This window comes from Rhinatrema bivittatum, chromosome 1 (genome assembly GCF_901001135.1).
Source record: "Rhinatrema bivittatum chromosome 1, aRhiBiv1.1, whole genome shotgun sequence".
Classification (NCBI taxonomy): domain Eukaryota; kingdom Metazoa; phylum Chordata; class Amphibia; order Gymnophiona; family Rhinatrematidae; genus Rhinatrema; species Rhinatrema bivittatum.
Window position 1 is genome coordinate 215,063 of NC_042615.1, and position 26,550 is coordinate 241,612.

Genomic DNA, 26,550 nt, shown 5'->3' on the forward strand with positions numbered 1-26,550 from the left:
TCTGGCAGGTTAAAATATCCAACAAACAATACTTCTCCCTTCTTTCCCACTTTTTGGATGTCTTCGACCAGATCCCTGTCTAGTTCTTCTGTTTGAGAAGGAAGCCCGTAAACCACGCCAGTAAAAATGGATGCACCATCCTCTATTTTTAGTACGACCCATAATGCTTCTTTTTACCCCACCTTCGTTACAGATCAGCTGCTTGGATATTGTTTTTGATATAAAGAGCTACTCCTCCCCCTGTTGTGTCCTCTCTGTTCTTCCTTAAGTTATAGCCGGGGATGGTCGCATCCCAATCGTGAGACTCTGTGAACCAGGCCTCTCTAACAGCAACAATATCCAAGTCTGCCTCCATCATTAGGGCCTGCAGGTCTGGGATATTAATGACCAAACTATGGGCATTTGCAGTCACAGCTTTCCACTTACTTCCCCTTGATTTGTTTTGCTTCTTCGACACTGGCTCTGCTTTGAGCTGATTTTGTTCTTTTCTCCTCCCTCATCTTTTATAGCTTTTGAGTGTCCTTAGCCCCCTGTATTTCTGACAAACGTCTCCCTCCCCTCCCCCATGGCAGCTTTAGCCCCACATGATCTCCAGCACCCTCCCTCACAATCTCTGATGCTCAGAATGTGTGGTCCCATTACCCCAGCTTTACCCCCTCATCTTTTACGCTCCCGCCCGGACTCCAGCTTTACGCCCTCAGTATAAGCAACCCGTGCCCCAGTACATGTGACCCCCCCGTCCAGTCTTAGCTCTTCAGTCTGACCCCCCCCCTTTAGCTCCCCGTATCTGTTACCCTCACCCATGCTCCCCCTTTAGCTCCCCGTATATGTTACCCTCACCCCTGCTCCCCCCTTTAGCTCCCCGTATCTGTTACCCTCACCCATGCTCCCCCTTTACCTCCCCGTATCTGTTACCCTAACCCCCGCTCTCCCTTTAGCTCCCCGTATCTGTTACCCTCACCCCTACTCCCCCTTTAGCTCCCCGTATCTGTTACCCTCACCCCCGCTCCCCCTTTAGCCCCCAGTTAATGTTCCCCTCACCCCTGCTCCCCCTTTAGCCCCCGGTATCTGTTCCCCTCACCCCCGCTCCCCCTTTACCTCCCCGTATCTGTTACCCTCACCCCCGCTCTCCCTTTAGCTCCCCGTATCTGTTACCCTCACCCCCGCTCCCCCTTTACCTCCCCGTATCTGTTACCCTCACCCATGCTCCCCCTTTAGCTCCCCGTATCTGTTACCCTCACCCCTGCTCCCCCTTTAGCTCCCCGTATCTGTTACCCTCACCCCCGCTCTCCCTTTAGCTCCCCGTATCTGTTACCCTCACCCATGCTCCCCCTTTAGCTCCCCGTATCTGTTACCCTCACCCATGCTCCCCCTTTAGCTCCCCGTATCTGTTACCCTCACCCCCGCTCCCCCTTTAGCCCCCAGTTAATGTTCCCCTCACCCCTGCTCCCCCTTTAGCCCCCGGTATCTGTTCCCCTCACCCCCGCTCCCCTTTACCTCCCCGTATCTGTTACCCTCACCCATGCTCCCCCTTTAGCTCCCCGTATCTGTTACCCTCACCCCCGCTCCCCCTTTAGCTCCCCGTATCTGTTACCCTCACCCCCGCTCCCCCTTTAGCCCCCAGTTAATGTTCCCCTCACCCCTGCTCCCCCTTTAGCCCCCGGTATCTGTTCCCCTCACCCCCGCTCCCCTTTACCTCCCCGTATCTGTTACCCTCACCCCCGCTCTCCCTTTAGCTCCCCGTATCTGTTACCCTCACCCATGCTCCCCCTTTAGCTCCCCGTATCTGTTACCCTCACCCCTACTCCCCCTTTAGCCCCCAGTAGCTGTTACCCTCACCCCCGCTCCCCCTTTAGCCCCCAGTTAATGTTCCCCTCACCCCTGCTCCCCCTTTAGCCCCCGGTATCTGTTCCCCTCACCCCCGCTCCCCCCTTTAGCCCCCGGTATCTGTTACCCTCACCCCCGCTCCCCCTTTAGCCCCCAGTTAATGTTCCCTCACCCCTGCTCCCCCTTTAGCCCCCGGTATCTGTTCCCCTCACCCCCGCTCCCCCTTTAGCCCCCAGTATCTGTTACCCTCACCCCCGCTCCCCCCTTTAGCCCCCAGTTAATGTTCCCCTCACCCCCGCTCCCCCTTTAGCCCCCGGTATCTGTACTTTCCCAGCTTTGGCCACCCCCGCCCCCACATCTGCGGCCCACGGCGCGCGTCCGCGACCGCCTCCTGCCTGAGACCCCGCCTCTAGCTCAGACGCGGACGCATCGAGTGACGTCACGCCTCGCCCGCCGCCGCCGCCACTTGTCCTCTGCGGGCCGCCGTAGGAGCGCGTGACGCTGGCGGCCGCCGCGCCCTGATTGGTGCATTTCAATAGTCGCGGGCTACTTGAATTGAGAAGCGAGCGCTGCGCAAGGAGCGGGAGAGGAAGAAGCGGAGCCCAGGGGACGGGCGATTCCCGGCAGCGCGCGCTCTCTCCATCGCCGTGCGTGCGGGCCCAGGCTCCGCTTGCCCTCCGACTGCAACCGCTCCGGGACGCGCTCTCTCCCCCCTCCCGCCGCCGCTGTTCGGGGAGCATCGTCCCCAGCCACCATCTGCGCCCTCCGAGGATGTTCCAGGCGCAGCCCTTGGAGGAGCTACTGGTAGCGGCCGCAGCCTGCGTGGAGGACCAGGAGAACGTGCCCCCGGGGAAGCCGCAGCCCGGGAGCCGCCTCCCCGTCGGCAGGACCGCGCTCGGCCTCATCCAGGGCAACCAGAGGGGCCGCGTCCAGCCGCAGAGGAGCTCCCGTTCGCAGGTGAGGCCGCACCCCCTCCTTTCCTGCCTTCTGGCTGTTCCCCCCCCCCCCCCCCCCCCCCTCCTCTCCTCTCCCTTCGGGAGCTATGGGTTTCTTCCCCGCCCGTTTGCTATCTCTTCGAGGCCTTCTCTAGGTCTTTGTCCACGTGAAGTCGACCCTAGCCTCTCTTCGCACGAAACGATAAGTGCTTTGGGTCAGACCAATGGCCTAGCAAGCCTAATGTCCTCTCTCAGAAACTGCCCAGTCCTGGTCACTTGGAAGTACCCAGCGGTTCCAGTGTGAGGGCTCTTGCATTACGCTTTCATCAAGAACTGTCTCCTTGTTCCCCTTATCTAAAGCTTTGAATCTATTCTCTAGAAATTAGAATCTATCTCCCTTTTTGTCGGTTATGCATTTATCATTGCCTGAAGACTAGAGGGTGGCCAGTATACCAGTTTCTGGAAGGCTCTGGGGTGGTCTGGGAAACCATTAAGATTCTAGTGAGCTGGGCAAAATATTAGAAGTTATCTTTCAAAGCACAATCACTAGTTGCATAGATAATAGCTTAAGTGAGTCAACTTGGGTTTTGCAAAGGAAAGTCTCTTGCCTTGCTAACGTTTTAGACTGTGCTTTAAGGTGTAAACATGTAGATAAAGGTGAGCCAGTTCATATGGTGTATCTGGATTTTTAGAAGGCAATTAAAGTTCCATGTGATTGCTTAGGAAACTGGGAGGTCGTGGGATCTGCTTGATAACTAGATAAGGCAAATTCAATAAGTGTGGTAGAATGGGTGCTCTGTATTAACCACCTGCTCTCCTAACACAAGCCCAGCCACCTCTCCTGAGTGTGTGATCCTGTATTTAAATGAGGGGTTGTGCTAAAAAGGAGGTGCAAGGGATGATGGTGCATCCTTAGCACTGCCTTAATAGTGTCAACCCAGGAGAGGTGGCTATCAGCAGGTTCAGGAAATGGATGCTCAGTTTTGAACATTAGTTTATTTTATTTAAAAACTTTTCTATACTGTTTAGTGGTATACCATCACAATGGTTTACAGATAGGCACATAAGTCTGGTTAGGATTATAAATTAGCTAGTAAGTGCCAATAAACTTTCGGTTACATGATTCAAATAATATATGCTATCTGGATCGTGGATTGGAAATTCCATTTATGACTAATAGAATATCCATATATGAGAGAGACTGTACTCATATTAATCTTTAGGTATGAGAAAAAATAAACCGGATAGCCATGGGTTAGGAAAAACAGTTGGTGGTAAAATTGAGCATCTTCTAACCTGTCTGACCAGTACCTTTTTTACATTTTCGGTTCCTCCTTGGGCAGGTGTTAGTGTAAAACGTTCAGATTGGCTGCACATTTTACTTTCAGTATCCCGGGTGAATAATAACCTTATCAACATGCATTTGCTTATGATGACTGCTGTTAGTTTCTGTGGGGAGTTGGCCATGTGTTTTTCAGGCTCTAAACTCTTTATAGTATAAGGGGTAGTGGACACGCGTCCAAATGTTAAACAATGCTCTTAGCCAAGCACACCTTACAGTATCGACCTGATAAGAAGGTAAGACTAAATGGTTTGTCTTCCAAATAGAGGGGTCATTAATGGGAGTATACTGAAGAGCTTTACTGAGACCTGTACGCGTGATCATGTTCATAAATGATCTGGGAAAGGAGTGAGTGACCAAATTTGCAGATAACATCTCAAAACAGATTTTGTGTTAAAACAGCAGTGGAGGATCTGCAGAAAAACCTTGTGAGACTAGAAGGCTAAGCATCTAAATGGCAGATGCAATTTAATGTGGTAAAGTGTAGAGCAATGCACACAAGGGAAAAGAATCCCAACTGCAGGTACACCTGCTGGGGTCCATGATGGAGTCCCCACCCAGGAAAAGTACCCTCTGTCTATTGCACCTGGAGTAATGAGCAGTTCCGGTCGTCCCATCTCAAAGAATAGAAAAGGCACAGGGTGACAAAAATGAGGATGGAGAAACCAAGCAGATTAGGGCTCTTTACAATGGAGCAGATGCCTGAGATTTCTAAAATCCTGCGTGAGATGGAACAGGTAAATAGAGGGTGGTTATTCACCCTTTCAAGCACTAGGATATTCATGACAACTAGCAACTACCAGATTTTCCCCAAATCATAGAACTGATCTTCTACGTGCCATGCACAATCAAGCTATGGAATCTGTTGCCAGAGGTCACGGTCAAGGCATCTAAAATAGTGAGGTTGGACAAGTTCCTGAAGGAAAAGCCCAGTTACTAGCCAGGGGGTCTGTATTCAAAGCCCAGGTGGTTAGCTATGTTAGCCAGACAAATTTATCCAGCTAAGTTAAGTCAGTTGTGAACATTTGTGAACATTTTGTACTGTGCACTAATCTGTATATAGTTATTGTTATAGTTCAATCCCATAGCATCTAATCATTGATGTGTGTTTTATGTAAGGGCTCCTCCCAAAAATTATTTATATGTTGCCTAGTTCACTATGTTATCTGTTATATGTAAGGGCTCTGCCCAATGGTTTTTTGTTCACTGTAAACCGATGCGATGTGCGAACGGTCATCGGTATAAAAGAAACGTTAAATAAATTTTGGTTAATGCATCATGTATTGTCCTTAAAATTTGAGGAAAACAGAAGTTATGGACTACAGAGGGCAAACAAGCTGATGTACCTGCGTCCTTTGCATTAGAGGCTATAGAGATCCCTGTTGCAGCACATGCAAAGGTTAAGAGCATGCTAGATAAGAATTTGTAGATAACTGACCAAATCAAGGCCATGGTGAAGTCAGGTTACTATAAGTTACAATTGTTGAGGCATTTAGACGTTGCTTAATAACTATAACTCTAGCTCTGTGGTGCAAGCACTTTGCCTACTCTAGGTTACTGTAATTCCCTTTATTGGGTTGCCAAAGTTTTTTTTTTTGTGTGCTTTTTAAGTTCTGCAGAACTCAGCCAATCCACTGATACAGGGGCTGAATAAAAGCCCAAGCTGCCCTTCTGATAAAGGAATTACGTTAGTAACTTGTTGAAGCAAGAACTCAGTTCAAGATTGCTTTACTTATTCATAATGCTAAATGTGAATTCCTTGCCCTGGATGAACTCCATGCATATTTATAATGCATTAAAATCATTGTATGAGGATACTTGGAAACTCCTCAGTTGGCATGGGCTATCGGGCAGGCTCATGAGAGTAAGTGGTCCTGCTTTATGCAACTCCTTACTGGAGGCCTTGCATCTTACAAAAACCTTTAGTGTTTAATTGAGCTTATACAGCTGAAATATTTTCAAATGGAAGAGTAATTTGCTATGTTTGGTTTTTGATTCATTTTCTTTGTTTTTTGTCTTAGTTCATGAGTGTTAATTTTATAAGTTGCCTAGAGTTGTTCAGGCAGTCTATAATTCCTGGAAATGTTAGCTGGATAAGTAGGTCCTGCTAACCACTCACATGGATAAATACTTAGCCAGTAAGTAGCAACCGAATATTTAACTGCTGCCACTTCACTGGCTAAGTGACACTGAATATTAGCCCTCAGACTTGGGGGAAAGCCATCACTTATCCCTGGGAGTGAAATAGATTTGGGATCATGGATTACAAACTGGTTAAAAGACAGGAAATGGAGAGTAGGATTAAATGGTCAATTTTTTTCAGTGGAAAACCAGGGCCTGCCGACCTCCTAGAAGGCATCGCAAACTCTTCATTTTAATTTAGTTATTTTTAAGCTAAGTCCAGACTGCAGGTTTACACATCTATCTGCTAGAGACAGAGAAATACTGAGGGACTGCAGGTGGCACGCTCGGTTACATGCCAGTGTCAGTAAAACTGTCTTCATTTGGTGGAAGGGAGGCAAAACACAGGCATTTGGGACTAATCTGGGAACAGCCTTATGGTTTAAGTCTTTCTGACTTTTTTTAATGTAAGCATTTCCATTGAAGTTAAACTGTGCAGTAACATAGAAATGATGGCAGAAGTTGACCAAACGGCCCATCCAGTCTGCCCAGCAAGCTTTCACACTTATTTTTTTCTCATACTTATCTGTTACTCTTGGCCCTTAGTAACCTTTTGGTACTATTTACCTTCCACCCCTGCCATTGATGTAGAGAGCAGTGCTGGAGCTGCATCTAAGTCAAGTATCTAGCTTAATTAGTTAGGGGTAGTAACAGCCGTAACAAGCAAGCTACACCCATGCTTATGTTTACTCAGCCTGTGCAATTCAGTCCTTTTTGGTGGTTGTCTGAATAACAGTAATAGTTCTTTTGACCTATTCTGGTCTGAATATACAAACATATTTTGTTTTGAAAGGTTGGTTCCTTGAAGAATGAACTTAGCTTCTAAGAGTCTGCCCCTAAAAGCGTTTGTTACTCTGAAATGTAGAAACTGTAGTCTAGCCTAATCTAATCAATCTGCCTTCACCCTCTTTCATATTACCAAGTGTTATCTGCTTGTCCCATGTCTTCTTGGTTTTTGTCTCACCCTCTTACCCCATAAATCAGTTGAGAGGCAGCTCCAGGGTCCTTTCTGGAACAGAGAACTGAAGTTGGAGGAGGGAGTTTTTGGGATCTATGCTCCCTTCATTGGAGCTGTGCAGAGGGATTAAACTCAAAGCTACAGAATCTCTTCTAATGGGAGAAGAAACCGGTGTTCCCTTTCTCTTCCCTAATTCCACTGCCTTGTGTGTTTGGGTGATTTAGTAGTTGCCATTTACTTGTCCTCATCTGATTACTAGCACAGTGGTGTGGCCTGGAAAAATGCACAACTTTCTCATTCCTTTCAGGTTCTTCCTGTGCAAGGGCCCTTGAGTAACAATGATGAGAATTATGGAAAGATCCCAGCTGGGAAAGCAGCCAGCAAACAGCCTGCCTTCTCCATCCATGTGGACGAGCCTGATGGGGCAAGTCGCAAGAGGCCGGCAGCCCCCCCAAAAATGGTCTCCAATGAGAACTTCCTGGACTTAAATGCAGCGGTGACCTCACTGGGAGGCAGGAAGCCCTTGGCACCTCTTGAGTGTACAATGGATCTTAGCTTCGGTATGTCATCTTCAGGGGTGAACGATCGCGCTCTGAGGCTTAGGGGATACTGGGGAAAAGTGACAGCCCTAAACTTGTTAAACCTGGTATCTTTAAGTCAAACAAAATGGTTAATGCATTACAGTTAACTTGTGTATTTCTATAGCCATGGGAGGACCAGGGCTGGCTGGAGACAGCATGTATAGGGGGGTCCGAGTCTTGGGGGCTGGCTGGAGCCGGCATGTATAGGGGGATCCGTGTCATGGGGGCTGGCTGGAGCCAAGGAATCTGAATGTCTAATCTAGTGACTTAAGGATAACATTTGATGCTGTGACAGCTAGGTTTCGGCAGAGCTCATTGGTATTGCTGTCTTATAGGGAGGGGGCACTCACTACCTGAACGATGCTCTGTGGCACGTTGACCTTGCTTTTTATCAACTTGGCTGTAAGCAGGTCCTGGTTGGGGCTCCAAGTTGCAGAGCCTGTTTTGGGGGGAAGTGGGAAATTGAAGCTTTCTTGACTATTGAATCTTCTTACCGAGTCTTGATTCTCAGCTGTGATAAATCTCCTTATGTTTTTAGGCTCCCCCATGGTTTTGGATACTTCAATAGCTACGGACGTGAGGGAGAAAGCAGTTAGTGCTAATGAGGTGCCAGATTATGCAGAGGACATTCATACGTATCTCAGGGAAATGGAGGTAAGATTCTTTCCGTTCTAGCTGAATATAGAAGCCATGTCCTGGGGCTTTGACACCAGGAACGTTTTCGTTTAACTGCGATGGCTTTCTAACATCTGTCTAGCCATTGTTTGACCAGAAGGCTACAGATCAGGCCTGGCTTATAAACACGACTGGTACTTGCCCCTCAAAGCAAGAAGTGGGAGTAGGGATTTAGTCTCCATGTGGTATTCATTGAGAACTTATAATTGTGGTTACTCACGCCCAGAAACAAAATATATATTTCACAGGACACCATAGGGCTCCCCTCCTGAAGATGCAAGCTTTCGGACACCTATGACGATGCTTAGAGCCAGTTTCTTGCCAGGGGGCTCTGGCCCCAAATATTTTTACTTCCCGCTCCTGCGTGCACACCAGTGACATTGGAGGAAGCTGAAGGATGTCAAAACCAACGGGCAGACTCACTTTCTAACAATCTGTACAGGGGCTGAGCAACCCTAATTCTTGCCCCGTCACAGCATCTGCTGCTGAGGTTATGTCCTGTGGGAGTGTGAGCCAAGCCAGCTCTGTCCAGGCTTTGGGGGGACAAACTTCTCAACCCAAGTTCATCTCTTCCCCCCCCCCCCCCCCCCCTTTCTCTTCAACATTGGCTGCATCTCCTCAACCCATGCCAGAGCCCAGACCTGGCTGCAGGTACCAGTGGTAGGTGATGGTGGAGGGGGCAGTTTCCTGCAGTGCCCCCCCTCTGAGGATGTCTGTGGTTCAGCCCAGACCTGGCTGCAGGTACCAGTGGTAGGTGATGGTGGAAGGGGCAGTTTCCTGCAGTGCCCCCCCTCTGAGGATGTCTGTGGTTCAGCCCAGACCTGGCTGCAGGTACCAGTGGTAGGTGATGGTGGAGGGGGCAGTTTCCTGCAGCAGCCCCCCCTCTGAGGATGTCTGTGGTTCAGCCCAGACCTGGCTGCAGGTACCAGTGGTAGGTGATGGTGGAGGGGGCAGTTTCCTGCAGCAGCCCCCCCTCTGAGGATGTCTGTGGTTCAGCCCAGACCTGGCTGCAGGTACCAGTGGTAGGTGATGGTGGAAGGGGCAGTTTCCGGCAGCAGAGCCCCCCTCTGAGGATGTCTGTGATGGTTCAGCCCAGACCTGGCTGCAGGTACCAGTGGTAGGTGATGGTGGAGGGGGCAGTTTCCTGCAGCAGCCCCCCCTCTGAGGATGTCTGTGGTTCAGCCCAGACCTGGCTGCAGGTACCAGTGGTAGGTGATGGTGGAAGGGGCAGTTTCCGGCAGCAGCGCCCCCCCTCTGAGGATGTCTGTGGTTCAGCCCAGACCTGGCTGCAGGTACCAGTGGTAGGTGATGGTGGAAGGGGCAGTTTCCGGCAGCAGTGCCCCCCCTCTGAGGATGTCTGTGATGGTTCAGCCCAGACCTGGCTGCAGGTACCAGTGGTAGGTGATGGTGGAAGGGGCAGTTTCCGGCAGCAGAGCCCCCCTCTGAGGATGTCTGTGATGGTTCAGCCCAGACCTGGCTGCAGGTACCAGTGGTAGGTGATGGTGGAAGGGGCAGTTTCCGGCAGCAGAGCCCCCCTCTGAGGATGTCTGTGATGGTTCAGCCCAGACCTGGCTGCAGGTACCAGTGGTAGGTGATGGTGGAAGGGGCAGTTTCCTGCAGCAGCGCCCCCCCTCTGAGGATGTCTGTGATGGTTCAGCCCAGACCTGGCTGCAGGTACCAGTGGTAGGTGATGGTGGAGGGGGCAGTTTCCTGCAGCAGAGCCCCCCTCTGAGGATGTCTGTGATGGTTCAGCCCAGACCTGGCTGCAGGTACCAGTGGTAGGTGATGGTGGAAGGGGCAGTTTCCGGCAGCAGTGCCCCCCCTCTGAGGATGTCTGTGATGGTTCAGCCCAGACCTGGCTGCAGGTACCAGTGGTAGGTGATGGTGGAAGGGGCAGTTTCCTGCAGCAGAGCCCCCCTCTGAGGATGTCTGTGGTTCAGCCCAGACCTGGCTGCAGGTACCAGTGGTAGGTGATGGTGGAGGGAGCAGTTTCCGGCAGCAGAGCCCCCCCTCTGAGGATGTCTGTGGTTCAGCCCAGACCTGGCTGCAGGTACCAGTGGTAGGTGATGGTGGAGGGGGCAGTTTCCTGCAGCGCCCCCCCTCTGAGGATGTCTGTGATGGTTCAGCCCAGACCTGGCTGCAGGTACCAGTGGTAGGTGATGGTGGAAGGGGCAGTTTCCGGCAGCAGAGCCCCCCCTCTGAGGATGTCTGTGATGGTTCAGCCCAGACCTGGCTGCAGGTACCAGTGGTAGGTGATGGTGGAAGGGGCAGTTTCCGGCAGCAGAGCCCCCCCTCTGAGGATGTCTGTGATGGTTCAGCCCAGACCTGGCTGCAGGTACCAGTGGTAGGTGATGGTGGAAGGGGCAGTTTCCGGCAGCAGCGCCCCCCCTCTGAGGATGTCTGTGATGGTTCAGCCCAGACCTGGCTGCAGGTACCAGTGGTAGGTGATGGTGGAGGGGGCAGTTTCCGGCAGCAGAGCCCCCCCTCTGAGGATGTCTGTGGTTCAGCCCAGACCTGGCTGCAGGTACCAGTGGTAGGTGATGGTGGAGGGGGCAGTTTCCTGCAGCGCCCCCCCTCTGAGGATGTCTGTGGTTCAGCCCAGACCTGGCTGCAGGTACCAGTGGTAGGTGATGGTGGAAGGGGCAGTTTCCGGCAGCAGCGCCCCCCCTCTGAGGATGTCTGTGATGGTTCAGCCCAGACCTGGCTGCAGGTACCAGTGGTAGGTGATGGTGGAGGGAGCAGTTTCCTGCAGTGCCCCCCCTCTGAGGATGTCTGTGGTTCAGCCCAGACCTGGCTGCAGGTACCAGTGGTAGGTGATGGTGGAGGGAGCAGTTTCCTGCAGTGCCCCCCCTCTGAGGATGTCTGTGATGGTTCAGCCCAGACCTGGCTGCAGGTACCAGTGGTAGGTGATGGTGGAAGGGGCAGTTTCCGGCAGCAGTGCCCCCCCTCTGAGGATGTCTGTGATGGTTCAGCCCAGACCTGGCTGCAGGTACCAGTGGTAGGTGATGGTGGAAGGGGCAGTTTCCGGCAGCAGCGCCCCCCCCTCTGAGGATGTTTGTGATGGTTCAGCCCAGACCTGGCTGCAGGTACCAGTGGTAGGTGATGGTGGAAGGGGCAGTTTCCGGCAGCAGAGCCCCCCTCTGAGGATGTCTGTGGTTCAGCCCAGACCTGGCTGCAGGTACCAGTGGTAGGTGATGGTGGAGGGAGCAGTTTCCGGCAGCAGAGCCCCCCCTCTGAGGATGTCTGTGGTTCAGCCCAGACCTGGCTGCAGGTACCAGTGGTAGGTGATGGTGGAAGGGGCAGTTTCCGGCAGCAGAGCCCCCCCTCTGAGGATGTCTGTGATGGTTCAGCCCAGACCTGGCTGCAGGTACCAGTGGTAGGTGATGGTGGAAGGGGCAGTTTCCGGCAGCAGTGCCCCCCCTCTGAGGATGTCTGTGATGGTTCAGCCCAGACCTGGCTGCAGGTACCAGTGGTAGGTGATGGTGGAGGGAGCAGTTTCCGGCAGCAGAGCCCCCCCTCTGAGGATGTCTGTGGTTCAGCCCAGACCTGGCTGCAGGTACCAGTGGTAGGTGATGGTGGAGGGGGCAGTTTCCTGCAGTGCCCCCCCTCTGAGGATGTCTGTGGTTCAGCCCAGACCTGGCTGCAGGTACCAGTGGTAGGTGATGGTGGAAGGGGCAGTTTCCGGCAGCAGCGCCCCCCCTCTGAGGATGTCTGTGATGGTTCAGCCCAGACCTGGCTGCAGGTACCAGTGGTAGGTGATGGTGGAGGGGGCAGTTTCCTGCAGCAGCCCCCCCTCTGAGGATGTCTGTGGTTCAGCCCAGACCTGGCTGCAGGTACCAGTGGTAGGTGATGGTGGAAGGGGCAGTTTCCGGCAGCAGAGCCCCCCCTCTGAGGATGTCTGTGGTTCAGCCCAGACCTGGCTGCAGGTACCAGTGGTAGGTGATGGTGGAAGGGGCAGTTTCCGGCAGCAGAGCCCCCCCTCTGAGGATGTCTGTGGTTCAGCCCAGACCTGGCTGCAGGTACCAGTGGTAGGTGATGGTGGAAGGGGCAGTTTCCTGCAGTGCCCCCCCTCTGAGGATGTCTGTGGTTCAGCCCAGACCTGGCTGCAGGTACCAGTGGTAGGTGATGGTGGAAGGGGCAGTTTCCTGCAGTGCCCCCCCTCTGAGGATGTCTGTGGTTCAGCCCAGACCTGGCTGCAGGTACCAGTGGTAGGTGATGGTGGAGGGAGCAGTTTCCTGCAGTGCCCCCCCTCTGAGGATGTCTGTGATGGTTCAGCCCAGACCTGGCTGCAGGTACCAGTGGTAGGTGATGGTGGAGGGGGCAGTTTCCTGCAGTGCCCCCCCTCTGAGGATGTCTGTGATGGTTCAGCCCAGACCTGGCTGCAGGTACCAGTGGTAGGTGATGGTGGAAGGGGCAGTTTCCGGCAGCAGAGCCCCCCTCTGAGGATGTCTGTGGTTCAGCCCAGACCTGGCTGCAGGTACCAGTGGTAGGTGATGGTGGAGGGAGCAGTTTCCTGCAGCAGCGCCCCCCCTCTGAGGATGTCTGTGGTTCAGCCCAGACCTGGCTGCAGGTACCAGTGGTAGGTGATGGTGGAAGGGGCAGTTTCCTGCAGTGCCCCCCCTCTGAGGATGTCTGTGGTTCAGCCCAGACCTGGCTGCAGGTACCAGTGGTAGGTGATGGTGGAAGGGGCAGTTTCCGGCAGCAGAGCCCCCCTCTGAGGATGTCTGTGATGGTTCAGCCCAGACCTGGCTGCAGGTACCAGTGGTAGGTGATGGTGGAAGGGGCAGTTTCCGGCAGCAGCGCCCCCCCTCTGAGGATGTCTGTGATGGTTCAGCCCAGACCTGGCTGCAGGTACCAGTGGTAGGTGATGGTGGAGGGGGCAGTTTCCTGCAGTGCCCCCCCTCTGAGGATGTCTGTGGTTCAGCCCAGACCTGGCTGCAGGTACCAGTGGTAGGTGATGGTGGAGGGAGCAGTTTCCGGCAGCAGAGCCCCCCTCTGAGGATGTCTGTGATGGTTCAGCCCAGACCTGGCTGCAGGTACCAGTGGTAGGTGATGGTGGAGGGGGCAGTTTCCTGCAGTGCCCCCCCTCTGAGGATGTCTGTGGTTCAGCCCAGACCTGGCTGCAGGTACCAGTGGTAGGTGATGGTGGAGGGGGCAGTTTCCTGCAGCAGCCCCCCCTCTGAGGATGTCTGTGGTTCAGCCCAGACCTGGCTGCAGGTACCAGTGGTAGGTGATGGTGGAAGGGGCAGTTTCCGGCAGCAGAGCCCCCCCTCTGAGGATGTCTGTGATGGTTCAGCCCAGACCTGGCTGCAGGTACCAGTGGTAGGTGATGGTGGAAGGGGCAGTTTCCGGCAGCAGAGCCCCCCCTCTGAGGATGTCTGTGATGGTTCAGCCCAGACCTGGCTGCAGGTACCAGTGGTAGGTGATGGTGGAAGGGGCAGTTTCCGGCAGCAGAGCCCCCCCTCTGAGGATGTCTGTGATGGTTCAGCCCAGACCTGGCTGCAGGTACCAGTGGTAGGTGATGGTGGAAGGGGCAGTTTCCGGCAGCAGCGCCCCCCCTCTGAGGATGTCTGTGATGGTTCAGCCCAGACCTGGCTGCAGGTACCAGTGGTAGGTGATGGTGGAAGGGGCAGTTTCCTGCAGCAGAGCCCCCCCTCTGAGGATGTCTGTGATGGTTCAGCCCAGACCTGGCTGCAGGTACCAGTGGTAGGTGATGGTGGAAGGGGCAGTTTCCGGCAGCAGTGCCCCCCCTCTGAGGATGTCTGTGGTTCAGCCCAGACCTGGCTGCAGGTACCAGTGGTAGGTGATGGTGGAGGGAGCAGTTTCCGGCAGCAGAGCCCCCCCTCTGAGGATGTCTGTGATGGTTCAGCCCAGACCTGGCTGCAGGTACCAGTGGTAGGTGATGGTGGAGGGGGCAGTTTCCTGCAGTGCCCCCCCTCTGAGGATGTCTGTGGTTCAGCCCAGACCTGGCTGCAGGTACCAGTGGTAGGTGATGGTGGAGGGAGCAGTTTCCTGCAGCAGAGCCCCCCCTCTGAGGATGTCTGTGGTTCAGCCCAGACCTGGCTGCAGGTACCAGTGGTAGGTGATGGTGGAGGGAGCAGTTTCCGGCAGCAGAGCCCCCCCTCTGAGGATGTCTGTGATGGTTCAGCCCAGACCTGGCTGCAGGTACCAGTGGTAGGTGATGGTGGAAGGGGCAGTTTCCGGCAGCAGAGCCCCCCCTCTGAGGATGTCTGTGATGGTTCAGCCCAGACCTGGCTGCAGGTACCAGTGGTAGGTGATGGTGGAAGGGGCAGTTTCCGGCAGCAGCGCCCCCCCTCTGAGGATGTCTGTGATGGTTCAGCCCAGACCTGGCTGCAGGTACCAGTGGTAGGTGATGGTGGAAGGGGCAGTTTCCGGCAGCAGAGCCCCCCCTCTGAGGATGTCTGTGATGGTTCAGCCCAGACCTGGCTGCAGGTACCAGTGGTAGGTGATGGTGGAAGGGGCAGTTTCCGGCAGCAGAGCCCCCCCTCTGAGGATGTCTGTGATGGTTCAGCCCAGACCTGGCTGCAGGTACCAGTGGTAGGTGATGGTGGAGGGGGCAGTTTCCGGCAGCAGAGCCCCCCCTCTGAGGATGTCTGTGGTTCAGCCCAGACCTGGCTGCAGGTACCAGTGGTAGGTGATGGTGGAAGGGGCAGTTTCCTGCAGCAGCCCCCCCTCTGAGGATGTCTGTGGTTCAGCCCAGACCTGGCTGCAGGTACCAGTGGTAGGTGATGGTGGAAGGGGCAGTTTCCTGCAGCAGTGCCCCCCCTCTGAGGATGTCTGTGGTTCAGCCCAGACCTGGCTGCAGGTACCAGTGGTAGGTGATGGTGGAGGGGGCAGTTTCCTGCAGCAGCCCCCCCTCTGAGGATGTCTGTGACCCTCCAAAAGAGGGGGTTTTGTTGCGAGGAGCTGTTTGCCCAGTTCCAGGGCGCCTCTTGCCTGGTAGGGGCTTGCTCTTCCCGAGAGTAAAAAGGACTCTAACAACTTTCCCAAATTTGGTTGTGGCCAAGTGAAATCCTGTGCCTGCTGGTGAGGCAACCCCATAAGGGCTGTCTTCCTGAACATACCCAGAGCAGGCCTGACTTCTGCTCCCCCAGGTGCCAGGTTCCTGTGCAGGGCCAGCCCTCTGAGGTTGGATACCCCTGCCAGGCTTTAGCCCAAGACCCTGGCACCACTGACCGCCAGGGGACTGGTTCCCTCGGTGGGGCCTGAAGCCGCCGCCTCCACCTGCCGGTTGGGATTCAGGGAAGTATCCTTGCTGTGACTGAGCTGCCTGTCAGGCGGCCTGCTCACAGGGATCGTTGAGGGCTGTGCTGGGAGGGGAGAAGGGAGCCCCTGGCCGGGGGAAGTGCATCCTCGTTTTGTGTGCCGGGGCGGTTGCGCATGCGTCTGTCCTGCGGGGGCAGCACTTTTGCGCCAGCGGGATTTTTCCATGGCAGTGCACCCTCTTGCTTCTGAGTTGGTTGCGGCCGTGTAGTGCACCCCCCTGTGATTTTTGGCCGGCCTTCCTGTCTCCTTAGGCCCAATGACGGACAGGCTGCCTCCCTTAATTCCCTTTTCCTCTGCATGGTTTGTGCAGCTGGGGGGGGGGGGGAGCTTCTTCCAAGCTCTGTAAATCTGAGAGCCTCGTGGTCCACAGCAGCATCGGGGGGGGGGGGGGCGGCTGCCGCAGGGTCGTGGTTCTTCCCCCCCCCCCCCCCATGGAAGGGGATCTAGATAAAGGGGCTCTTCCTCAGGTGGAGGGCCCAGCAGGTTTGGACCCCAGCAAGTCCGGGAGGGCTTTCGCCGAAGTTTGCCCTCTTGCTTCACGAGGCCTTCTTAGCTCAGGAGGCAGGAAAGCGGCGCTTTAAGGATAGCAGACACCACTAAGAGGGCAAGGGGGCTCTCGGGGCCAGTCTCGGGGGACCCTTCTGGTATGACTGGACTCGGAGGATTCGGGTGACCCTCAGGGTGAAGGGGTTTATCTCCAGCGGGAGATCTCGATGCGCCCCCGGAGGAACCTAAGGAAGATCAGGGATGGCGATGACCTGTGGGTGATCCACCTGTTCAAGAGGGAGGAGCTGCACCCACTTATCCCCCAGGTGTTGGAAGAATTGGGGGTTAAGCTCTCCCTGGAGGATTCAGATAATGAAGGGGTTAATCTGGTGTTGAATGGACTACGGAGACCCCCCTGCCGCTTTCCCCATTCCTAAGAAGATCCAGAAGCTGATCAGCCATGAGTTGGGAGTTCTCAGACTCTGGCTTGAAAATGGGAAGAGCGATTGAGGCTTTATCCCTTGTTGCATGAACATTTGGATTCCCTCAAGGTCCCGAAGGATGCCATAGTGTCGGCGATCACCAAGGAGACCACAATTCCGGTTGCTAGTGCCGCTGCTCTGAAGGGCATTCAGGATCAGAAATTGGAGGTGCAGCTCAAGCGGGCCTTTCAGGAGTCTGCCCTGGGGCTTCGCGTGGCAGTCTGTGCCAGCCTAATGCAGTGAGCCTGTATGTGCTTGTTCCTGTGGCCTCTGGATCCATCTGCCGCCGGGACTCTGTGCCAGCCTAATGCAGTGAGCCTGTATGTGCTTGTTCCTGTGGCCTCTGGATCCATCTGCCGCCGGGACTCTGTGCCAGCCTAATGCAGTGAGCCTGTATGTGCTTGTTCCTGTGGCCTCTGGATCCATCTGCCGCCGGGACTCTGTGCCAGCCTAATGCAGTGAGCCTGTCTGTGTTTGTTCCTGCGGCCTCTGGATCCATCTGCCACCGGGACTGTGCCAGCCTAATGCAGTGAACCTGTATGTGTTTGTTCCTGCGGCCTCTGGATCCATCTGCCACCGGGACTGTGCCAGCCTAATGCAGTGAACCTGTATGTGTTTGTTCCTGCGGCCTCTGGATCCATCTGCCACCGGGACTGTGCCAGCCTAATGCAGTGAGCCTGTATGTGCTTGTTCCTGTGGCCTCTGGATCCATCTGCCGCCGGGACTCTGTGCCAGCCTAATGCAGTGAGCCTGTCTGTGTTTGTTCCTGCGGCCTCTGGATCCATCTGCCACCGGGACTGTGCCAGCCTAATGCAGTGAGCCTGTCTGTGTTTGTTCCTGCGGCCTCTGGATCCATCTGCCACCGGGACTGTGCCAGCCTAATGCAGTGAGCCTGTATGTCTGCCCCCAGGACACTGTCCCCAGTCCAGGCAGCCTGTCTTGAAGCAGGGTTCGCTTATGTGACCAATGCCACAAGCTGCCTCAAGCTTCCGTGAGCTTGTGGCAGCGAGACTGCTGTTGTGGCTGTGCAACTGGTCAGTGGACCTTTCCTCTAAGTCGCAGTTGTGTAACTTTTCCCTTTAAGGTTAAACTGTTCAGTGAGGACCTCAACCAGCTCATGAAATCCTTTGTGAAAGGCAACAGGCTGCCGGAGGATAGGAAGTAGACACCAGTCTTTCTCCTCTCGACCCTGTCTCTGTGAGTTGTGGCGATTCCTTCCTGGCAGATCGGCTGGATCTTCAGCAACGAGGCGGTCATCGAGTAGACTACAATCCTTTCAGGGCTCCAGAAGATCTGTGAGGGACAAGCCCAGTCAGGGAACGGGCAGAGTTAAATCCTCCCAATGGAGTCAGGCAGGTCCACTCCTTATTGCTGGCAATCGGGGGCAGGCTGACCCGTTTTTGAGTGGACCAAGATAATCTTAGCCCAGTTGCAAGTCGTTAGGGAAGGTTATACCTTTAGTTTTCTCTTCCTCTCCGGTCAGTTTTTCTGGAGTCTTTCCCAAAGCAGGCGGCATTACAGAGACCCTTCAAAGGTTAAGCCTAGAGGCAGTAGTGCCGGTTTCCATAGCTGTTCAAGTCCTGCTACGAGAAGTTCCTTTTTCTGCCTAAAAGCTATTATAACTAAAATATCCCAAAAAAGTGTTTTCAAATATTATCGGAGGGGGAAACAATAACATCTGTGAATTAGTCTCAACTATGCTAGTAACTGTAAAAATTGCACAATCTTTGGGCTTCCACATAAAGCCTGCCATTTTTGAGGTTCCCCTCTCCATTTAATATAGACTACACGGTTGTAGCTATCTGTAGATTTGTAAATATGATGTAATTTTGAGTATCTGTTTCCGAACGGGGCAAGGAAGGTACTCCATTTATTTCATGGTCCCCAAGAAAGAGGGCACCTCTTGTCCCATCTTGGATCTCCAAAAAGTCAACCGGAGTTTGAAAGTACCACGATTCCGGATGGAGATGCTACTTACTGTGATTGTGGTGGTCAGAAAAGGAACATTTTTGGCATCCCTGGATCTCACGAGGCCTATCTGCACATCCCCATTCGACAGGACCAACCAGTTTCTAAGGTTTGAAGTGCTGGACCAGCATTTTCAGTTTTGGGCCCTTCCTTTCAGCCTTGCCACGGCTCCTTGGATCTTCAGAGGTGGTGGTGGTGGCAGCCCTGAGACAGGGGTGCACCAAGACCCCTTCCTATATGGACGACTGGCTGATCAGAGCAAAGTCACAGGAGTGTGCGTGGTCATACTCCAGGTGAGATCTCTCCTGGAATCATTGGGCTGGATCATCAATCTACCAGAGTCCCCTTGTGCCTTCCCAGTCCCTGGAATACTAGGGTGCCCGATTCGACACGCAGCAGGGCAGAGTGTTTCTCACTTCAGACAGGGTAGTCAAGATTCAAGCTCAGTTCGCTTGCTTTGACTGCTGGTCCCCAAAGTCTGGGACTATTTACAGGTCCTGGGATCGATGGTGTCAACTTTAGAGCTGGTACCTTGGGCATTTGCTCATGCATCCCCTACAGAGAGCATTGTTGTCCTGCTGGAGCCCCCAATCAGAGCAGTATTTTCTAACTCTGCCCCTCCCTTCCAGTGGAGGCCAGATCCAATCTGGCCTGGTGGATAACAAGTAGCAATCTGGAGAAGGGTATACCCCTCAAAGTCCCGGATTGGGTGGAGATCCCAGTCTTTGGGGCTGGGATACAGTGTGCCTGGGCAAGTCAGCACAGGGTCTCTGGTCTGTGTCGAACAGTCGTGGTCCATCAATCAGTTGGAGACCAGGGCAGTATGCATGGCCCTTCCGGTGTTTCTCCCCTTAGTCCACAACTACATAGTGCGAGTGTTCTCAGACAACGGTGGCCTACATCAACCACCAGGGAGGAACAGTCCAGCCATGGCTCGGGAGGCTCAGATATTGTTTGTGTGGGCAGAGCTCCATCTCCAGGGGATCACTGCTTCATGTTGCAGGAGTAGACAACATCCAAGTGGACTATCTCAGCTGTCAGCAGTTGGATCCAGGGGAATGGGAATGGTCCATGGAAGCATGGGCTCTCCTCTGTGCCCATTGGGGGACTCCTCAGCTGGACCTCATGGCGACAAGTCTCAACACAAAGATGGAGAGGTTCTTCAGCCGCTGGAGGGAGTCGGGGGGGGGGGGGGGGGGGGGGTCCTCGATGTGCTCGTGTGGCCGTCCGGAACCCTTCTGTAGGTCTTCCCTTCATGGCCCCTCATACCACAGGGACTCAGGAGAATAGAGGCTCCTCCGGTTTCTGTAGTGCTAATTGTGCTGGAGTGGCAAGATGCCTATGGTTCGCAGATCTGGTTCATCTGGCAGTGGATGGGCCCCTACGTCTAACCCGCTTGCAGGGACTGCTACGTCGAGGTCCCATATCTTCAGATCAGGTGGCTCGCTTCTATCTCTCGGCCTGGCTTTTGAGAGGTGGCGATTGCGTTTTTGAAGGGGTATTCAGAACAGTGATTGCTACCCTTCAGGCTAGGCATCCGGCTACCTCCCTGGCCTATTCCAGAGTATGGAAAGTTTTTTTTTTTTTTTTTTTGTTTTTTTTTTTTTTTTTTTTTTTTTTTTTTGAGACCTGGTGTGGACAACAGGGGTTGGATCCTCTGGTTTTTGTGCCACACATTTTTGTCCTTTTTGCAGCAGGGCTTGTCTAAAGGATTGGCTCATAGTTCGCTTAGTGTCCAGGTTTCGGCCTTAGGTTGTCTCGGGCAGAAGGTACAGGGCAAGGCTTTGGCTTCTCATTTGGATGTGGTGCATTTTCTGAGGGGAGTTAAGCATCTCCGTCCACCTCTTTGCAACGTGTCTGGAATGGAGTCTCAATTTGGTGTTGCAGGTCCTCTGCAAGGATCCTTTTGAACTGCTGGGTCAAGCATCTTTAAAAGTAATTACCCTGAAGACTGTCTCTTTGGTAGCCCTTTGTTCAGCTTTTCTTGCCACGATCCATTCCTCCAGATCTCACCAGACTGGGTTTGGGATCCTTCTCTGGGCAGGGATCTCCATCTTTGGGATGTGTTTTGTGTTTGAAAGTCACCAGCTCCTTCCGTCGCTCTGATCATTTATTCGTGCTCTTCGGGGGGGGGGGGGGGGGGGGGACGGGAGAGAAGGTGTTTCAGGCCTCCTTCTCTTACTGGTTGAAAGACTATTTCCACTGCTTATGTTTCCAAGAGCCTTGTTGTCACGTTCTACTCGTGCTCAGGCGGCATCGTTGGCAGTGTCTCCTCAGGAGATACGTAGGGCCGCGGTTTGGTCATTACTTCACACTTTCACTAAGCAGCATCATTTGGATGTGCGTGCCCCAGAGGCCACTCCTTTTGAGTTTTCTGAGCGGGTTTTTTGGGTTCCTGCCCAGTATGGGGGGGGGGGGGGGGGCTCTGGTACATCCCACTTGTCTGGCCTGATCTGGGTATGTTCAGGAAAGGAAAATGGATGCCTATTAGGGGTGATGTCAACAAACTTGATTTGTCTGTATTTGCTGTTCAGTGAGCATAGTGCCCTTGTCTGGACTGGACTCAAAGGAAATTAAAGAGAGAACAAACTTCTCCTGGCCTGAGCCCTTAAAGCTGCTATGACCAGGGTTGCTCACTGCCTACACAGAGGCTGGAGGGGAGAGACCAAGTTTTTATAAAACCTAACAATATGGACAAAAGCGGAAAAGATTACGAGAAACTCTACCGAATTCCTGGGCTCAGTTAATATTAGCACTTACCACTAGTTTGGATGTAAGACAGGTTTAAATTGAGCCTCTTCTCAGAACTGTTAGAATCCTACAGGATTCTTGAATAAAGCAATGTAGCTTCTGTGTTCTTGGATACATAGAACAAAAGCCAACAAATAAGATTATAGGTGAGGCTTGACCTATGTTTTCATGTCTGGGCCTCTTGGGAATAATGTCCTAGTAAAAAAGCAAGCTTGTTTTTATAAAACTAAGTTTCTCAACCAGTGTCTTTGTACCAGGTTTCCTGCAAGCCCAAAATGGGCTACATGAAGAAGCAACCCGATATAACCAACAGCATGAGGGCCATCCTTGTTGACTGGCTGGTGGAGGTTGCCGAGGAATATCAGCTGCAGAGCGAGACGCTGTACCTGGCCGTGAACTACATCGACCGCTTTCTCTCTTCTATGTCCGTGCTGAGGGGGAAGCTTCAGCTCGTGGGCACGGCTGCCATGCTGCTAGCCTCGTAAGTAGACGCGTCTGGGGATGAGTACATGAAGTGCTCTTGTCTTGTCGCTTCTGACTGTGATTGCTACAATTTTGCTATAGGATTTCAACTAGCAGAGGAGCACTCTCTTCCTCCCTCTGAAGCATCTTGCTTTTTTTTTTCTTTAGGAAGTTTGAGGAAATCTATCCTCCTGAAGTTGCAGAGTTTGTGTATATCACAGACGACACGTACACAAAGAAGCAGGTGCTGAAGATGGAGCATCTAATCCTGAAGGTCTTGTCCTTTGACTTGGCTGCTCCCACAGTCCAGCAGTTCCTCACCCAGTACTTCCTGCGGCAACCACTCAGCCCCAAAATCCAGAGTTTGTGCATGGTAAGCAGCAGCATCTTAACTGTGTTTCTCTCTAGCAGGGGTGTGCTGGCATAGTAACAATGGCAGAAGAAGACCAAATGGCCCAGCGAGTCTCTTATGGTAGTAACTGCCACCCCAAGCCTTTTATGTTTTAAGGGTAGCAATAGTTACAATCCAAACAGTAAATGTCAAACCCATGACAATGCAACATTTTTACAGGGTGAGCAGCCTTCATGATTCAGACAGTGCTGCTTGAGCATGCTTTGCTTTTGGACTCTGCTATAGAAGCAGTCATGTGCTCTGTCCCTGAGGTCTGTATATCAGGGCCCAGCATTGGCTATCATCTCAATCAAATTCCCCCCCCCCCCCCCCCCCCCCCAAGTCATCAAAGCAGACAGCGATGTTGCAGTTGAGTCAAAAGCCCACACCCTAACTGGTTAAGGGTAGTGGGTGCCACGCTGTGCGGACTACTCCCATGCACCCTATTCATCTCGCCCTCTAACCTTTAGGGATCCAATGCCCTTTTGAATTGGTTTTTTGTTTTCGTCCTTGCTGTCTCTTTTTGAAGAGCATTCAGGCATCCACCACTCTCTGAAACTTATTTCCTGATGCTGGTTCTGAGTCATCCCCCCATAGTTTTATTTCATGACCCCTAGTTCTACAGTTTCCTTTCCAACAGAAAAGGTTTAAGGAACATGCCTCACTAAAACTCTTCAGGTTTCCTGTTCCTACCAAGACTAGGCCAGACTTCTGGGTTTTGCCTCCCTGCCAGTAGATGGAGACAGTTTCACTGACAGTGTGCTGCCTGCAATCTCTAATTCCCTGTACGTACCAGGATCAGTCCAGACGGTGGGTTATGTCCCCCTTCCAGCACATGGAGTCGGACAAGAACTTCGAGGGAGGTGCCACATAAGCCTGCATCCCCGCTATCCCTCTTCAGTATCTTTCTGACTCCAGCAGATAGGAGCAGGGAAACATCAGTTCCCCAGTACATTGGCTTAGTGTATTAATTTTTTCTCAGTTTTGCCTTTGTTCACTTCAGTTTGTGAGGGATCAAGTTTCTCACAGCTGTGGATGACCCTTTATTGGCAGCCCAGATGGAACCCATTTTCCAAACGGACAAACTGGAAGACCTGATCCATCATATCCTGCAGGAGCTGGACATTGATGCCCCACCAGGGCCAGAACCCACAGCGAAGAAGGGGGATCCCTGTGCTGGCGGGGCCGTCTGCCCGCAAGGGCATTTCCTACCCATCCTACATTCCTTCAGTTGGTTTCTAGGGAAGAGGACTTGCCGAAAGCTACCCTCAAGGTTAGTAGGGCCATGGAGAAGTTATATCCTCTCCCTGAGGATTTTCTTGATCTGCTCAAGGTCCCGACAGTCAATTCTGCAGTTTTGGCAGTCACTAAACGCACCACCATCCCAGTCACAGCGCTGAGGGACCTCCAGGATAGGAAGCTAGAGGTGTGTACCTCAAGAGTGTTTAAAGTGTTGGCGCTGGGAGTGCAGGCGGCCATCTGCAGCTCGCTGGCACAAAGAGCAGGTCTTCGCTGGGTGCAACAACTTCTCACTTCTCAGGAACTGCCTACAGAGGAGACATGCCAGGCAGACAGGTTGGAGGCCATGATTGCCTACGGGGCAGACACCTTGTATGATCTTCTCTGGGTCCTCACCAGGTTGATGGTGGCAGCGGTCTCAGCTCAACACCTACTTTGGCTCGAACTGGTCAGCAGATTCCTCCTCAGACTTGTCTGGGATCGCTTCCTTTTAAGGGCAAGTTCCTTTTCGGAGAAGATCTGGATCAGATCATAAAGTCCCTTGGAGAAAATGTGGTGCACAGACTTCTGGAAGATCGGCCACGAGATCTTTCAGTTTCTCCAGAAATCGTTTCCGCACTTCAACGCAGTTTTCGTACCACGAGACAAGACTCCCCAGACTTCCTCCTCCCCGCTCGCATTCTTGGAACGTCCCTTTCAAGGGTGCAAACCCGGCAAGGAAGGACTGTCCCATGACACATATCCTCCAAGCCCCCTCAATGATGCCAGGCTGACCCACGCAGCGATCCCCAGGATAGGGGGCCGGATTTCTCTTCTATGAGGAGTGGGTCCGGATCACGTCAGATCAGTGGGTCCTAGATATTCTAAAGCATGGCTACACATTGGATTTTGTACAGCCCCCAAGAGACAGGTTTCTCTCCTGCTTTTGAAGTGACCTGCAGGGAGAGATCATAGTTCGGCAGACATTGGACCGGCTCCTAGTGCTGGGGGGCAATCGTCTCAGTGCCTCCCCCAGAAGTGGGCCGGGGCCACTATTCCATCTACTTCGTGGTGCCCAACAAGGAGGGCACTTTCCACCCAATACTGGATCTCAAGTTGGTAAACAAATCCCTCAAGGTACCGCATTTCAGGATGGAGACCCTACGCTCGGTAATAGCGGCAGTGCACCATGGGGAGTTTCTGGCCTACCTGGACCTCCGGAGGCATACCTCCATATTCCAATCCTCAAGATGCATAAACGACTTCTCCTGTTAAAGATATTAGGACAGCATTTTCAATTCCAGGCTCTCCTTTTTGGTCTGGCGACAGCCCCACAAATTTTTACCAAAGTCATGGTGGTGGTAGCAGCTGCCCTATATCAGGAGGGTATCTTAGTTCACCCCTACCTGGACGACTGGCTCATCCAAGTGAAATCCTTGAGCCAGGGTTATCGGGCGGTCAACAGTGGTGCAACTCCTGCAATCGCTCGGCTGGATCATCAACTTCGCCAAGAGCAGTCTCACCCCATCTCAGTCGTTGGGCTTTCCTGGGCATGAGGCTCGACACAGCGGAGGGCAAGGTTTTCCTAAGGCTGGTACGGGCCCAGGCGTTGCAGGATCAAATACAGCGTTTCTCTGGTCTCTCTTGGCCCACAGCTTGGGATTATCTACAGGTCCTGGCATCCATGGCATCCACTATCTATCTGGTACCCTGGGCCTTTGTGCATCTGCTACAGAGGGCCTTGCTTTACCGCTGGAAGCCGGTGTCACGAGATTTTCAGGCAATCCTCCCAATCCCGCAGACAGCCGGGGACAGCTTCCTCTGGTGCCTGGACCCCCTCCATTTGGCTCAGGGGGTATCCTTGGAGACTCCAGACTGGATAGTAATCACTACAGACACCAGTCTTTCAGGTTGGGGAGCAGTCTGTCTCTGCAGGGACAGTGGACGAAAGCCCAAGCATGGTGGCCAATCAACTGCTTGGAAACCAGAGCAGTCCATTTAGCGCTGAAGGAGTTCCTTCCCCTTGTTTGCCATCGGGTGGTCAGGATACTCTAGGACAACGCGACCACGGTGGTGGTGTACATAAATCGTCGGAGGCACAAGAAGCCGTCGCGTCTCGCAGGAAATGGACAAGCTCATGACATGGGCAGAACTGCATCTGGCCCAATTGGCGGCCTCGCACATTGCAGGGGTGGACAACATCCAGGTGGATTTCCTAAGCCAACATCTCTATCCTGGAGAGTGGGAGCTCTCGTCGGAGGCAATGCACCTGATTGTCCATCGTTGGGGGATTCTTCACATGGACCTCATGGTGACAGCCCGCATCGCGAAGGCTCCTTGCTTCTTCAGCCGCAGAAGAGAATGTGGCGCAGAGGGTGTCGATGCACTGATGCTGCTATGGCCCAGTCATCTCCTGTGTGTCCCCGTCCGTCCCCCCCTGGCCTCTAGTGGGCAAGATACTACACAGGATCGAGGACCACAAAGGCACTAATTCTGGTGGCTCTGGAGTGGCCTTGCTGGCCATGGTTCACAAATCTACTCAACCTGGTGGAGGACAGGCCCTTATGTCTCTGTCATCTTCCACACCTCCAAGGTCCAGTATTTTTCGACAAGGCAGCTTGCTTCTGTCTTGCGGCTTGGCTTTTGAGAGGTGCAAACTGAGACTACGTGGTTATCCAGAAGCTGTGATCTTGACCCTCATTTGAGCATGAAAGAAGTCCACCTCCTTCACCTATGTCTGGGTGTGGAAGGTCTTCAAATCATGGTGCACAGCCCACACTACACAACCGAGGCACACTTCCGTGACCCGGATTCTCTCGTTCCTACAGGCAGGCTTGGAAAAGGGTCTAGTTCACAACTCGGAGTCCAGGTTGCTGCTTTGGGAGCCTTGCTTCGCCGAGGGGCGGAAATTCCGCTCTCTTCTCATGCAGATGTCGTCATCCTATTCCTTAAGGGAGTAAAGCATCTGAAGCCACCACTCCAAGCTACCTGCCTTTCTTGGAGCCT

At 53.3% G+C, this 26,550-nt stretch overlaps 2 protein-coding genes across 2 annotated transcripts in view; one reads left to right on the plus strand and one right to left on the minus strand.

Moving 5' to 3' along the window:
- Positions 1–541, minus strand: part of BBS7 (Bardet-Biedl syndrome 7) — a 154,244-nt gene extending 153,703 nt beyond the window's left edge. Inside the window, exon 1 of the mRNA XM_029587908.1 lies at positions 427–541. The gene's annotated coding sequence lies outside the window, so the exon portion shown is untranslated. The remainder of the gene's footprint in view (positions 1–426) is intronic.
- A 1,850-nt stretch (positions 542–2,391) lies between these two features.
- Positions 2,392–26,550, plus strand: part of CCNA2 (cyclin A2) — a 36,939-nt gene continuing 12,780 nt past the window's right edge. Inside the window, exons 1-5 of the mRNA XM_029590896.1 lie at positions 2,392–2,784; positions 7,551–7,803; positions 8,363–8,478; positions 21,731–21,954; positions 22,104–22,308. Coding sequence (XP_029446756.1) covers positions 2,599–2,784; positions 7,551–7,803; positions 8,363–8,478; positions 21,731–21,954; positions 22,104–22,308 — 984 coding nt within the window. The 5' untranslated portion in view covers positions 2,392–2,598. The remainder of the gene's footprint in view (positions 2,785–7,550; positions 7,804–8,362; positions 8,479–21,730; positions 21,955–22,103; positions 22,309–26,550) is intronic.